Genomic DNA, 16,594 nt, shown 5'->3' on the forward strand with positions numbered 1-16,594 from the left:
TAAGACATTACTGAAAAGTAGAACTCCACACCTCTTGATTGCTTTAAAAAGAATGTGCTCGAGAATAAAAAACAAACTTAAGACAGCATTGATTTAAATTAAAAATATATATATTTTCTGAAGAGAAAGCTTGAAGACTAGTTATCAGTCACCAGCATATCTTGTTTTATTTGAAAACCTCTGTGCACACTGGCTCTTGCAGACACCATTACACAAAAGCTTATTTTCCATGTTAAAATGGATATTCACAACCTACACCAAACACAAAGCAAAGCTGAAACAGTAGCCATTTAAGAACTCATTTCACTAAATTCTCACAATGGTTCTGTTAAACGGCCAAGTGCTCATACAATAATTAACCAAGTCATCGACTCCGATTTAACAGATTGTGCAAAATATTGGCCATTCTTTCATTAAACACAGTATAGCATTTACCTTGTCAGCCTTACCTTGTCACAACCCATTTGTCAGTATGATGTGATATAGTAAAGATTTGAGAGGCAGATGCTTTAAGAGTATCTGAACCTAAATTCAAGCCATCTTTTGTGCCCTGTTCTCAGGGTAACCATCAAACTGTCATCAGAATAATAAATTACAGAGACACCTCTGGAGAACAGAGTATACTTGTTTATACCTTAAGGAATGAGCTAGTTATAAAGCCAACTGAAAAAGCAAACGTGAGAAAGAAGGAAATCTACAGAAATAGAAAGCAACTATTACCAGTATTCATGTAAAGAGCAAAGATCGTAACTGAAGGGACTAAAACATTATTCATGCAGTAGGAACTGTGGTAGCCCAGCTCAAAAAAAAAAGAACACAACAACCCAAGTGCAAACACAACACCCTTACAATTTGACAGAGCAAGTTGAGGTAGCTGCATTTTAACTGGGGGAACTTTAATACTAATACTACCACACACAAAAAAATAGAAAATAGGCATGGATGTGGTCTGTCCATCACCTCAAGTCACTCTCAGTGGCTCATACACAAGCAGCTGAAGAACAGTCATTACCATTCTTAACTGTTATCTGTAATATAGTTTCAGTGAATGTGTCCTGTGGTTATGGATGTAATTGTCCTGAAAAGACTGCAAACAACTGCTCCAACAAGATGGAGCACATTAGAATCACAGCAGGATGCCCAACAGCTAGCATGCCTGCCTCCAGTAATAATGCAATTCCACAAGGAACTGAACTACTGTCTGAGCAGCACCAAACAGTCATTGCATATTTAATGAAGTTGCTCACCAAGTGCTGGAAAACAGAAGGTGCTTGGAGTGCATCATTAGCTCTGTCAAAGTGATAATTTACACATCTATCTTGTCAAATTTTCTATGGTTTATACTTTTGCAATAATAAATCTAACATACATTTGATCAGTGAACTGTAAAGAAAAAAAAAAAACTGTACTAGTTACCAGTGGTCCTTCACAAACATTCAATGAAAATGTTCATGAAAATAAGATATACATGGATTTTTCAGCTATAGACTATGGAAAGCTTTGTGCAGATGAGAGCACTACACAGAAAAGCAATATAGATAGCTTGTTTCACTTCAGGTTAGTTCTGCCCTTTGAATATTTCTTCTTTCTCCATAGGGCAATACAATCAACATCAAGGATGAGAAGAGAAAAGGAAGACGAAAATACAATAACATTAAAACATGTTCCCATGGATGTAAAATGACTACAAATAGCAAAAATTACTTAATTCTGCCAAGCCTGGCCAGAAAAACAGCTTTGGACTCAAGGAAGTCCTAACTTTCCTACCAATAAAAGGTCTCAGTTGAACCTGCTCATACCATGGACTAGAGAAAACAGTTTCTAGCCTACAGAAGGTAGGTCATTACCTTTAAAGCCAGGAGGATGCAATTTATCTATAACTGACAAGAGATCAAATTAATCACATTTCATATGCTGCATCACAACAGTATTAAAGATTACCAACTCAGCGCAACACTGTCAACCACTACAAATTGGTCATATAAGTCCTATGCACACCTTTATACACCCAGTGCCTGTGGAATCAACTGATAACAAATACAACTTCTCATTCTTTCATTTCAACCTTGCATCTTTAATTCTCCAAAATGAATGGTGAGATTAAGTTTAAAATTTTTAAAAGTAGCAATTGCTCTATTCCTGACACATGCTAGGACCATAAACATTCACTGCTAGGAAGCTGGAATATTTGCCAGCACTCAAGACTAGTCAAATTCAATTTGAAGCTCTGCTTACTTCACACAGTACAAACACCTGAGCATGACAAAGAGCCTGCTTCAAACAAATCACATACCTCAAACCAGAAAGCCAACAAGGGTGTGCAGTAGCAACTTAGAAAGACAGTCCAAAACCTGATTTCATGATCTTTTTTTTGTTTTATTACCATTATATTCCATGTGTTAAGGAAACACATAAGCTGGAAAAAAAAAGCTTTTCTGCAATTCTGATACATACTGGTCCATAATCATGAAGGCTGTGGTTGCTCATCCTTGAGGATGCAGATGGATGGCAGCTAGAAATCTAGCTATGAATGGAGCCAGCAAACAGCAGGCAGCAATCAGTTTTCTCACTTAAGAAAATCAAGTACTTGAGCACACATGTACAGGTTTGTAAGGGAAGTTAGTGTAGCTGATGGATCCCAGGAATAGCCCTACCCCCAGTGCAGAATAGATTTACAGCAGTGTGTGGTCCCAGGGGAAAAAGGCTCCAGTGGTACTACACTTCCTCCACTCCAGTCCTTTCAGTGTAAAGAGGCAATTAATGCAGAGAAATAGCTCTACAGAAGGAGAAATAGTAACACGGGTCAAAAGAAGGATGGGGCTCTTCCAGCTGTAGAATGCTCTTCTTGCAGCCGGTAGTTTCTTGCAGGAAGCAACGTTGCACTCCTAGAAATTGCTTCCCAAAAATTACTCTTCTAGAGAGAGTTCTGAAATACACTGAGAAAGGTCAGTGCATTTATCTAATACTTCAATAGAAGTTGAAAACTCGGTCTTTTGTATTTATTTGGTGAAAAAAGACACCAAAGATGATCACATCTGTTGTGATCTTCAATAGACTAAGGAAGGAAAATATGACTGACAGATTATTTCACATAATGAAGGTTTCCTGATGCCTGAAAATTGACAGTATAAACTCTTCCTTCTAATTAACAAGTTCTTAATTTATAAAATTAAGTATGGTCAGCCTCCAGACCTTAACTTAAAGAGGACACTTTTTTTGTAGAACTGCACAAGGACTTTTCATTATAACTCTACCACTCCCCACAGGAAATAATTCCAGATATTGTAGTCTGCATGGATTACTGCAAAGTACATCTTAAGGCATGGCTTCCTAGTGATACCACAGAATTGCAGTGTCAAACATGAAACTGACTGCACATCAATTTTGTACATCCCTTTTTCTTTCTTCAGAGCTTTTCTACATAAATTCCCAGGAAATCAATAAAATAACTTACATTTTTGTAGAGCCTGGGTTATATTAATCTTTATTTAGTCAATTTGTCTAGAATGAATTTTCTCCTACTTTCTATGACATTATGTGTCTAAATGAATGTATTTTGCCCAAAACCACAAGCTGATAATTACTTTCTTAAGTAAACAGTTGTTTGAACATCACCTGCAATGCAAAGAACCTATTTCTAGTTTTACATGGGTACATAACTTGGAAATACAGAAGAGATCAAGGCCAAATCCAGCCAGCTCCCTTCTCATGCTGTACTCTAAAGCAAAAACACTTAGGAGTTTTAACTAGTGATATTTCCTAAGCAAATGTTATTTTATGTATACAAAAAAGCATACTCTATCCCAAAATACAAGTCATTGTTAAACTGAAAGGCCAAGTTCATTACACTGATGTACATGTCTGGCATTACTATAGCTTCTTGTGTCCATGAGATGCTTGCTTTAAGAGGCTGGTATTGATACACTTCTGCAATTCTTTTTCTGGTATGTTCCTGTACTTATAAGCAAGGCTGTGAGCTGTAATCCCTTAACCAAAAAGAGTTATGCTTCTTTTAAGGTTTAAATCTCAAAAACTGCTATGGGATCAGGAAATACTCTCACAACCCTCCTAACTGACTGAAAGTTAAACATTTTTGTTAGCATGAGGAAAAGAGAGAATAGATGCTGGGATTAAAAAGAATCTGAACTTAAGTCTTTCTGAAATTACTCTTAATGTAAAACAAAGACTGCTATGATTTTAGTTCTCCTTGTGCATGGCAGCTACGGGCAAACCTGCAGTTAGTATTTCTCCAGATGTAAACTAATTTAGTGCTTTACACATCTCAAACTGTCATATATGACCACTTCCTCACTCAGAGTGGATGAAGATTGACTTAAGCAAGCTTTGTATTTCCTATAGCCTCAAGTCCCAGACTACATCTGTTTTCTTTGATACACAAAACCGGAGTTAAAATAGCTCCATTTATCACAGCATGATTGTAGGCAGACAAACCAGCCTGTCTGCTTCCAGATAGTGAAAACAACTGTTATTAATCACAATTACAAGACAAATACTAAAATAAACTGCACCAGTATTTTCTTTTACCACCCCTGCCCCCAACAGACTGATTTTAGCAAGGCTAGGAATGTCAGGGCCTGAAGGTCAGTAAATAAAATTGATATTATAAGGCTAATTTTCAGCAGCACATCTACCATGAACAGGGAAAAAAAAAAAAAGAAGGAAAAAAAAAAAAGGAAAAAAAAAAAAGGAATCTTGTCTTGCCAGACACAAAGACTTAAAGCAGAAAAGATTTGTCAGGCTCTAAAAGGAACAAGAAAAGTCTAACAGAAATCAAGTTGTCTAAACCTATGAAGTCAGAAAGATCAAGTATGTAAGGGTATCAATGTGGTACATAAGTAATTTTTTCTTGCCCACAATGCTGTAAGCAAAATTTCAGATGGTGAGGGCAAATGCATTCAATCATGACAAGCTACAGCTGCATCTGAGTTAATGGATGAAATGCTAGTCTCAGTAAAATACAGTTGCCACAGCAGGAGAGACCACAGTAGCAGATCAAGAGGGTAATTCTACATCCATATTTTGAAAACTGATTGGTCTATACACTATAATACTAAATACTTAATACTGACACTATAATACTATAGAAAAAATTAATCAGGAAACAATAAATGCATATTAAAAATATTGAAAACGTTTCACTTATGTTTTCAATATTTACACATATTCCAATATTCTAATATTGCAATTTCCATCACAAAGATGTCTGAGACAGCCCTAGACATAAGTGTCAAGCCCTGGAATTCACCAATGTGTTTTAAAACACTGCTTCTACACTTCATTTTTTTCCCCCACAGAGAGCTTTCTTAGAATTACTTAATTTTTATTTTATTTTAAACCATTACAGTTCTTACTCTTTGCAATTATTTCCATGGCTGGGCAATGCTCCAAGAGAATAGAGAAGAAATGTATTTTAAATCTGTTTGAAGCTACACAAGTCAAAAGGAATTCAGAATACATTTTCCTGACATTTGAGTTTACAGCACTATATAGGACACCATCAAATTAACCAGGCTACCTCAATATGAGGGAAAAGCATATGTAAATTATCAGGGTAATATTTACACATTTAATTGATTCTAAACCTTACTATTAAGGCACAGAAACAGCTTGCAAATAAACTAGTAACACATTAAAAATTATTTTCAAACCACAAGAGTGGAAAATGAATAATCAGACGTTAGCAGACAGAAATACAGTTAATATGCATAGTTCAGCTAAAGTGCCAAGCAATTTTATGCAGATATTATCACTAAGTGGTCTGGAATTAGGGGTAAACAGCATTCACCTAGATGCAAGGGACATTAAGTTGCACTTCTTAGAGCTGTTTAGCTTGTTTATGTAAATGAATATGCCTCTTCATGAGGTTCAGTAGAAGCTGCTTATGACAAACTTATATACTATCTTTTCAGCTTTTCAGATAGCCTGTAGATTTCCTGCCAAAGGAATGCCTTGAGGCTGCTATTCATAAATATATGATGCTATACAACTGGACATTGAGCAAACCAGGACTAGTGATGCTTCTGCTGATGTTTGGTAAAGGGGTGTGAAGTTTCTAGAAAGACTGATAAAATTTATTTTGAGTAATTTAGAAATATTTTGAATGCATTAAATGAAATGTTCTGTTGAAAACTATTTGATGTATTCACAAATACTTATTAGTTTTAAAAAAAATTAACAACAGACTGAGAATACCTCCATGGTGATGTGAGAGACTTCCTCCATTGGCAAGTATTTCTTCTCTAGCAGCCCTCTAGATGGGAAAGATAAGATATTTAACATTAAATGCACAATATATTTGGTCTTTGTCAAATGCTTGCTAGAGTAAGCACTTTAACAGGTGTATAAAACAAGTTAGAAACATGTAGGGTACACAATAAAAGTGAACATTTCATCTCAAGTCTGCGGATGAATTTAAGTAGGAATTTTCCAAACAAACCCTATAAAAGCCAAGATATTTCAAAGCACATCTGTTATAACAAAACTATTGTTCCAGAACAGAATATTCCGGATCACTCTCCCCTTGCCAAAACTAAATTAGTCTACTGGGCTGGGGAGCTCATCTAGAAGATGGATAAGTGCCTACTGAAAAGGAAACAAATTCCCCAGAGTGACTAAAGTTTCTCATTCAGAAAGGAATTTAGATTCAGATTTTTCTGTGGATGACAAAGTAAGGTGCTTTAGAAATGACTTCCCTTTTGCATGTGAAGCTTGTGGCAAAAATAAAAAAATAATTTAGTTTTCTATGTTGATGAAGAAATATTTGAACACTTTCATGCTAAAATACTCACCTTGCACCTCTCAGTACACTGTTTAGGGTGTACTTCTCCTAGCTGCTCATGATCAAAGTTTTATAAGTACACTATGAAGACTTTTCCTACAAAACTCAATTAGCTTGGCCAACAAGTTTGGCATATGTTACAGAATATTAGCATCTCTTCCTTAACTGACACTCTTATATACTTTACCTCAATTTCTTCATAGACATGAATAGGATCACTAATCCCTCTGTAGTTAAAGGCAAAGTAGAAATAGACACATGCACCTGCATCATAAGTCTGTGTCACCCTGCAGAAGAGAACTGCGTTACAAACAGAGCTATATGGTATGGTAACATCAGCCACTATATCACTCTACACAACTTGAAGTAACTCACTTGATTTTTAAAGGGTAACTTTAGAAGAGAAAAAGTTTGGTTTTGCACTTACTTTGTAAGAATGAATCAATGCAATGACTTTCAGAGAGCTAAGGTTCTTAAATTAGCCTTATTTTGCTAGTATGCACCAGAGAGTTGAGCACACACATCAAGACTAATGATGATGTGCCACTAATCTTTTGAAATAATTACTATTACATGTAACCTACTTGCAGGTTAAAGAGAAAAGTCAAGATGACTAAGCTTTATTCTGTCATTAGCAGATGACTGCCAACTAGGTAGTAAGTTTCATGATCTCTTAGTTGGGTTACTAATAATAGATTCTAGAAATTTAAGTATTTGAGTTGTTCCTTGGCTTACCTGCAGGTGGAAAAGGGAGCAAATTGAACACCTTTTTCCTTGCATTCTCTTACTATCCTTTCCTTCACATTCCTACAGAGGTCTAAAACCCTGTAACAGAAAACATTGAAGTCTTAGTAAGATTTTATAATGCTTAATATGGCAGTGAGTTATTAAATCTTGCCATAAGCCTTATTTACTTTGCTTTTAGTAATTTATACACACCTCAGCACACCCAGGCACATTCAAAGCATTATAAAATATTCAAGAATATATTTTCCAAAAGACCAGTTATTTAATTATATATTCCCCCCTAAGGTGTGCAGCACCGTTCATGTTGTGTAACTTGATTTTTTTAGGCATTTTACACAGACATAAAGCTACTTTGCATGATGATGGCTGTTATATATGAGAGAAAATAATCTATTTAATGGATTAGCAAGAAAGGGTCTTTTTCAAATATGTTCAGTCAGGTACGGGGCACTTGATTTGTGAAAAACTGCATAGCTCTTATTAGCCAAAGTACAAAAAGGCTTTGAAAGTATTTGCTTTGGTAATCACAACTTAAGAAACATATTTGAAATTCTTACATAACAACTCATTCTCTCAGGTAGAACAAACACCAACTCACAGCTAACAAGTGAGTGTACTTCAAGACTTATAAAGCTGAAGTAAAATAAACAATATTGCTTTAAAAATCACCCTTCTCAAGTTTCTCCCACTCACTTGGACAGACTTAGCAATTTTCAAAGCCGAGGCCAGAATTTACCACTGCCACTAAATTTAGTAGCAAAGATACAACGTTACCAGCTCACATCACAGTTTCCATATTTTCCACTTTGCACTAGTGACAAGGTCACACTAAAATCAGTTTAGATTCTGCTTTAAGAGGTTTCTGGCTTATCAAATGGAAGCATTCAAAATAATTTCACATTTTAAACTATACTGTGGTCTTGCATTTCCCAGCAACAGCTAAAATAAGCTTGGTTCAAAAAGCCTTAATTAAGAGCAAAAGTTACACATCAGCTCTTTCATTCCCTCACATTACTGCATGGAAAAAAAATACATATTTTTTTTTCACGACCTTCAGTACAAATTTTTCTGCTTAAAATACAAGCCGATCCCATACATGTGGCTGTTTATCACACAATACGTTTATTGTAGCCACTACCCAGCCTAAGAAGCTGGATAATTTCACATCTTGGATCTGTTACAGTAAGTTAACCTAAACAGAAATATTACTGAATACTTGCCTACAATGCATTTAGAAAATCCTGAAACAATTTACCAGCAACTTTAGCAAAAACACAGCTGTAAGATTTGAGGCACATCAGGGAGCCTCCCATACACATAAGGCTTAAATTAAATTAAGTTTCCTCATGAGCAAGCACAAGTTTGAATGAAATCAGGTACAATGTTCTAAGCAATACTGAAGAATAATCAATTTACCTATCCCAAGGAACAGATGTCTCAAACGATTCTCCTATTACATAGTAATCCAGACCCAGATCCTAATAAACAGAGAAAGGAAATTATCAATAATATTCAGCACCAACATCTGGGATTCCAGTGTAGGATACACTGCTAGCAGCTGAGCAACTTTGGATTCCTTAAGAAAGAAAGAAAGAAAGTATTTAGCAAAAACAGCCATCTGTACCAGTGACATTAGTTTATAGTTATAGAAGTGGCACAGCTCTTCTAAGGCAGTTGACACTTTCATGTCATGGCCATTAGACAGCTTGCCAGAGTGTCCATATGCTTCCACTATCAAATATTTGTGCCACTAGCACCAATCCAAAAATCCACTGATCTGATCAGCATAACATCTAATAAAACTAGTTACTTGAAACCAAAGTTCTATCTAGGATTTAAGTTCTACCAAGGAAGCAAAAAGACAAGAAACATTCTGCCCATTTTACCTACAGCCTGAAATAAAACAAAATTAAATGATTTGTCCCAAACTAGAGAGGCCAAACAAAATGTAGCACTAGGGACATCCATAATATTCTGGAAAAAAAAAAAAAATAAAAAAACCTCTTAAACCAATACAACTGAAGTCCATAAAAGCAGCTGCACCAATTCAGACTGAAATTTATTCACCCTGAAATTCTTGAATTCTCATTCAAACTGTGGCTATAAGTGGACAATAGAGTTCAAAGAGTAGGAGCTGAGTGATCACATATATACTGTGAGTACTCTTCCAGCTCAGAATAATTTCAACCTATGGATTTGTAAGTCTGATCTGGTTTATTTAGCAACTGTCAATTACAAGTTACCCCATATAGGTAACATTTTTTGTTGTTTAAATGTACAAATTTATGTTTATAAGGTATTTAGCAGATCAAGTTCCACAAGTAAACACTACAGAGATGGAATAAAAAGAATCCTCTAAGAACAAGTCTAATTTAGAGAACATCCAAGGCAATCTGCATTTTGAATTCAGGAAACATCTTCAAAGATATCTCTAGGTTTTGTTTTATTAATTAACAAATGTTTCAGTAGGAGGCAAAGAGGTAACCTACCCGAAGGTAAGCAATGACAAACGTCAGCATATATCCTCGCTGTCCGTTATCTTCCCCAGCTGCCAAACCACTGCAATTAAGGAGTTTAATTAACTTTCCATCATGGTATTCAGAGGCTTTAAAAAAATATAACCAGAAAACCAACACTTTGGTTCTGAAACATTTGTGCAAGTTTATCTGTCTCCAAGCTGCATTACATTAGCTGAAAACAGAGTCTTAGTAAACGCTGGCACAACTTCTGCCCTTCAAAATGCTCAGAGAGAAGGAGGTTGGGTAGAAAAAGAAAGAAGAAAAAAAAAAGAAAAAAAAATCAGGGAAAGCAGTCAATTTTCATAGGACTAACTTTGTAGTGTAGTTACTCATAAGTGGACACACTTTACACTATTCCTTCCTAAGATATCTGAAAGTCTTTCTCCATTTTGTTTGCAACTGCACTAGACTAACAGTCATGAAAGAGCACTGTATCCAAAAAAATGGAATAACACTGTCATTCAACTATTGCTTTTGTTAACTTTATGACCTTAAAGAACATTAACAGCTCACATTTCAGTACATCTACTGCAGACACAGTAAGATCACATGCATACACAAAAACAAAACCTCAAGAAATACTAAACAGCAGTCTGATGAAAACTGCATTAACAATCTGCCATTCTGCTGCTAAACATCTACCTCTCAAACACTATTTACCTAGACAAGTCTTTGGCTTAGATCAGCAAAATCAATTCACATGGAAGCTCTTCAAACAATGAAATGTTAACACAGTAACATTAGCCTGATCACTTAGGTAAAAAAAGCAAACATTTATAAGGAAATAACTATCCTCAAATAGTTGTTTTTTTCTTTTTAAAGTGTATAGTTTAGCAACACTAATGACGAAGGTTTACAGAATTTTCAAAGCAGCTTAGGAACACAAGCAGAATGAATTTACTTCTGTGTTTCAGCTCAATCTATTTTACTGTAGACATTCTGATGTGCTAAGGAGTCACCACACTTTGACATGATGGAATTAGTGAGTAGTCCCAACCTGGCAGAACATCAGAGACTGCTGCTTGAACACATCAGCTTTTTTCACACTAATCTGTTATAGTAGAAATGTACAAACGAATGAAGCCAAACTGAAGCTGAAAAAAAGTATACCTATGATTCCTATTTAGCAACAAAGTTTTTCCTTATCTTTTGTGGTCTTCAAAAATCATGAAAGAGCAAAGGAAATGGAACTACAGAACACATTCATGATCTTCATTTACAGGAAGATCTGTAACTATGTTTCTAAGCATATGTTGGAGTTACACACTTGTGTTCAGTTCATGACAGCAAGACTACTGACTTAAGTTCCCAAAAGTTTAAGCGATAGACAGATGAAAAAGACTGAACCCTAAAAAGAAAGCCCTGTTTGTACTAACATATCAGATAAAGAGAATTACATTAGATTTTAAGTATTAGCTTTTGAAAACAAGGGCAGCATTATCTTTAGCCTGTCTTCCTAGATATAAAACTGAGCAGCTTATGTGGGTGGAAAGAAAAGATAACCTGAATACCTTTCAGACACTGTATGGGAAACTGGTAATCACAGCCTGAACCTCTGATTAATCAGCTGAGGCAAGTGTTGGGTCAGCTGTGGGAGCACAGGTGAGGGTAATTCAGCTGTGCTCCCAGAAGGGATGGAGCTTGACTCCACCTCTTCTAGACTTCTTTAAGGGCTGACCATCACTAAGGCACCATCTCTTGGAGACTGTCTCAGAGTTTTCCAGCCAGACTGAAGGCTTCAAAACTGGTGAGTTTTTCCTATAGATAACCTTTTTTGATATTTATCGCCATCCTTCTAGTATTATTACCATCTTTGCATTATTTTCACCTTACAGACACTAAACCAGAAGGTTAAAACGTTAACCAATTAGCCAATAGACCGAACTGAGTAGTACAGGCAGCAACTCCTAACAGGCCATTAACACAGATCACTTCCCCACTTCCTCATACTCATGCTACCTGGAAATAACAAGAAAGGACCTGCAGATAAGACCTTTTGCTGCATACAACATTAACCTAAAACACTCTTAAAACAATGTAATTCTTTTTTCTGAGAGGTAGCAAGTTGCTCATGTGAAATCCCATTTTTGTAAGCCATTTAAAGTGGTAGAACGAAGGAACAAATTTCAGAAATGATGGCCCTGAAATACAAGACATCCTGTATATTTTAAGTTGAAACTACTATTGGCAAAAAACTTTCTTTAAAAAGTATATTGTTATAAATGAGACTTTTAGTTTTCATCACTGTTATAATCAAAACACAACTATCTGATCATTACTCAGTCTGACACTACAGTAAAGTATTTCCCGTACTATTGTAAGAATAAAAATAAAGCTTGTAGGACAAAGAGATGTAGCACATTCCTGAACTACACAAACTTCTTTTAAATAACTTTCTATATTCATTTGTTTACATCAATTCTGCAAAGAATTAATATTCCCTTGCAATTCTGTTTCTCTTCTCTGCTTAGAATCTATAATTTGGTATTACAAAGCAGCTTCCAGGCCTGTAAGTAACTACAAGGGCTAGTTTCCATTCTAACAACATCAGTTCTAAGTCAAATTCTCGTCTTGGTACAGTATGCAGACAACTGAAGTTTTTGGTTGCTTTTTTTTCCCTAAAGCTACCTAGTAAGAATTAGCACAAGTCATGTTTTTCACAGGGAACACTCTATAGCTGATTATTCCCACTTTAAACTTGTGAATTGAGAAGACATTTACACAAAAATCGCAATGTGAATATGGTAACTTTGTTGCTCCTTGGATAGTTCCATATGAAAAAGTATTTTGAAATTACATACCCAAATTTTGTGGCAATGTCATAGACTTGTTTTTCATGCTGAAGAACCTTCTCTCTGTCACCCTCAAAGAGCAAGGTAGCTACACAAAGTATGTTGGGATCAAATCCTTTGAACTGCAGAGAGAAAATCCTTGCGTTATGTCATCGCCTGTGTGGTAGAATACAAGCAACAAGTTTTTGCTTTTTATGTACACAGCATACCCTCTGGTCTGTAAGCACTGTTTGCTGTTGTTGCAAATAAGAGAAAATATCAGGAAGATGCACTTTAAAAAAAAATTATCCCCAAAAGAAAGCAAGTTTTTTTTTTCTTGACAGGACAAACAGTTACAGCTACTGAAGTGACAAAGAGTTGGTGTGTCACCTGGACTCCTTTTTGGACTCCTGTCCAAAAAAGACAGAATAGACAACAACTCACTATTTACTACTGAACAGTTCTTAAATGCTTTCAGCAATAAGGAGACACAGTTTATTAACTACTCCTTTATTAAAGCACGCAGGCAACTATGGTGACAGTAAACATTGTTCTCAAAACAGTTGTTATAACAGCATGCCACTGCAAAATCTCTACACGTGGGGGAGTGCTATAAAAGAGAAACAACTTTTAAACTTGGGGCAGAGAGCATAGGCCAGTTGAAATAAGAACAACACTATTAGAGTTGTAGCACTATGGGTGCAATGCAGTTAGGATGTTCACATAGCTTTGTTTCAGTAGTGAGAGTTGAAGAGGTACAATTCAGCTTTTCAAAACCAGTCCAAAAAGCCTTATTTATTTTCTATACGCTTGTTGATTATTAATTATTAATTAATTATTTCAGGAAGCAGTGAACCCTATTTGTATGGCAGTTCAAATATTGTGAGGTTCCTCCAAATTTCTAGTTTAGTGTGATAATACAATAGTTCACTGTTAGACAAGACACTTCAATCTAGGGATACAATTGGTGGAAACATCCATGTGAACATTTCTTATGGAGTTGCTCCTCAAACAGATCATCTTATTTTGGGTTGAACTACCTTGAGTATCTCTAACTCAGAGCTGCATTAGAGACAGTACACTGCAGTCTCAAATTCTATGGATAGCATGCAAAGTTCTAAGCAATATTAAAGCCTAAAACAATTACCTTTGTGATGTAGAATTTTTTCAATCCATCCAAAAATGATGTAAAAATGGAAGCAACTTGTGGTTTAAGAGCGTGACCTTTGGAAAAAAGCAGCAAAAAGTATGTTAAAGCACTCAGTACCCTTTAAAATTCTTACTTCAAAGGGCAAAAAATAGCTTGGAACGTAAAGTTGCAAGAATCATTTGGAGCACTTTGTCATAATCAAAGCAACCTTTCTCGAGGAACTTTAAGAAAAGGCTTTTATTAATTTTTTAAGAGGCATACATGCAACTGTGCACAAATATTCCATTTGGCACTTTAATTAAAGCTGTCCTAGTTTAGATCTTCACAAGTATCCTGCATATGGAAAATTTCGAAAGAGCACTTCATTACTTCATGCTATAAAACTAAGGAAAACCACTGACCTTTTTTGCAAAGTTATGCCAAAACCATTGAAACCAGTAGCCAAAAAAATGGTGTAAGTTAGGAGTTAAGCAATTTTTTCCTTAATGGTTATGTCACTTGTGCGAAATTTTCTACATAAAGTTAGTAATTACTTCCTTAATCACATACAGAGAAGTAAAATTACCGGGGTACATAAATGGTGTCTTGGAGTCTGTTAAATTAACATCTCTGCCTCAGGACTAAGTTAAATTGAGATGAAAGCCTGTTACTGTTTGTTCCATTGTTTTCAGTCACAAGCAACTTCTGAACTCCTATTACTGCTTCATTTTAACAGCCTCACATCTGGTCTTCACGCTGTGAGCCCAATTCATAAAAAAAGTTATGCACCATTTACATGATACTTCTAAAATACTTCGCAAAGTACTTCCTCCTGAGTAAAGCCTGAACTTCAGTACATCATTGGTCTCCTTTCCTCTTCAGTAAAGAGGGCTCTCACTGAATACAACAGTAAAGCCCAAGATGTATACCTCTAAGCACACTAAAGTGAGGACACAAAAAAGCAGCAGAAAGCAAAGGGGTGTTAATGTATTAAACCACAATCCATAAAATCTGACAATAATTCTACTTAATAAAACCACAAGAACAATTTAGAGGCACCTTGGGCATTTTTTTACTGTATAAACTGCAACCTTCAGGTCAAAGCCAAAAAGTAGAAGACTCATTAATCCAGTGTTGGATTTAAAGCTTATAATTGGTCAAACATTTTCCCAATTGAAAAAAAGGCATCCATTTTCTATTATACATGTTTGTGAGAACAAGTACAACACAAAAAGATGACCAAATCAAGCAGCAATGCTTGCTAGGCTCTCGGGTTTCCAGATATGACTATTTCCATTCCAAAGTTCAGCCTTCTAATCACCAGACTACTGCCAGTTAAAGTCAATATTCATTACAGGGGCTTCTGTCCAAAACACATTTCAGAAAGACTGTCTTGTTTCAGTAGTATTAACAGAAGATTTTACGGTCACATTGTTATCTGTGTACAGTCAAAATCACACAGCCTCAGCAAGTGCTTCAAGTTCCATGACCACAAGCTTTTTGGGTAGTGGAAATTCAGGTTCATCAGTGTCCTCAGCCAGAACACATCTTTTGCCAAAGTTTCTACAGCTGAAAGTGAGTTTCCCTTAAGAAGGGCTCACAAATGACAAAATAAAGCGATACTTCTCAGTACTTGTACTTGTACAAAGCCAGTGATATTATTAGGAAGTTTAGAACAACCTACTTTAACCAACTAACTTAACTACAAAATAAGACACCTGCCTTCTGAATCTCACCCTACTCTGATACTTGACCTGTCATTAATATTCTTCACGATACTTCAAGCAATATACTACAAAGCTACCATTTTTACTCCTTTAGAGTAAAACAGAGGTGGTATCTCCAATATTTTAAACTTCCCAGTAGGCTATGCACTTTTAATTGAAAGATTGCAAAATATCTTATGCATCTATATGTGCTTCCTGGCTTTCTACTGATTGCTATTGTCAATAGTGTTTTTCCAGAGGCAGACAGGTTTCCATTTCTGAAAGCACAAGCAATAATGTTAGGAATTTCAATGCAGAGATCATCACCTTCTTTGTCCAGTTTTGAGGAAATTAATTTCCAAATAAGATGGACTTTCTAGACTTTTTTCTAAAAAAACAAAGCCCTTGGAAAAAATATTCACCTGAGAAAAATCTACTTACCAAATTGAAACTGCGCATTGTCAACAAGGCGAATTGATGCAGGAGCACATCTCTTGGGACAGTTAGGGAAATAAGAAAAATGAAGGATAAAAGGTCTATGAACAGACATGCTGAAACTTACAACAGAGACACTATCAATCAAAAACAGGATACAAGAAACAAATTTAGTATCAGAGATACATGGCCATTACCATCATTGAAAAGTGGGGATGCTAAATTTGTTTTCTTTTCAGAAGCAAGTTCTATTAGGTATGTTCAGATATAATGCATTGAGAATATTCAGTTTAACATCAAGCCAACACAGACATGGCCCCAAGATCTTGGACCTTGATGTATAGAGTACATTTCTAAATTGCCATAATGCACTGAAGTATCACATTTAATTAGAGTATCAAAGCTGACGGCACTATGCAATCATAAATATATATACATCACAAATCACTGAAAAGTGTCTTATTGTTCCTGGTTAACTCCTGTAGATG

At 35.7% G+C, this 16,594-nt stretch overlaps 1 protein-coding gene across 2 annotated transcripts in view; it reads right to left on the reverse strand.

Annotated features, from left to right (window-relative positions):
* The window catches only part of AGPS (alkylglycerone phosphate synthase), a 76,721-nt gene that overhangs the window by 15,085 nt on the left and 45,042 nt on the right, over nucleotides 1-16,594 (reverse strand). The window contains exons 12-19 of one of the 2 annotated variants that reach the window (XM_015868396.2): nucleotides 16,113-16,164; nucleotides 13,984-14,060; nucleotides 12,867-12,979; nucleotides 10,036-10,105; nucleotides 8,963-9,024; nucleotides 7,535-7,624; nucleotides 6,987-7,086; nucleotides 6,214-6,271 (exon numbers count right to left, since the gene is read on the reverse strand). In XM_015868396.2, the coding sequence (XP_015723882.2) occupies nucleotides 6,214-6,271; nucleotides 6,987-7,086; nucleotides 7,535-7,624; nucleotides 8,963-9,024; nucleotides 10,036-10,105; nucleotides 12,867-12,979; nucleotides 13,984-14,060; nucleotides 16,113-16,164 (622 nt within the window). Of the gene's footprint in view, nucleotides 1-5,210; nucleotides 6,272-6,986; nucleotides 7,087-7,534; nucleotides 7,625-8,962; nucleotides 9,025-10,035; nucleotides 10,106-12,866; nucleotides 12,980-13,983; nucleotides 14,061-16,112; nucleotides 16,165-16,594 lie in introns of those variants that run through there. The other variant, XM_015868397.2, reaches the window with a different exon arrangement.

The sequence above is a fragment of the Coturnix japonica genome, chromosome 7, assembly GCF_001577835.2.
Source record: "Coturnix japonica isolate 7356 chromosome 7, Coturnix japonica 2.1, whole genome shotgun sequence".
Classification (NCBI taxonomy): domain Eukaryota; kingdom Metazoa; phylum Chordata; class Aves; order Galliformes; family Phasianidae; genus Coturnix; species Coturnix japonica.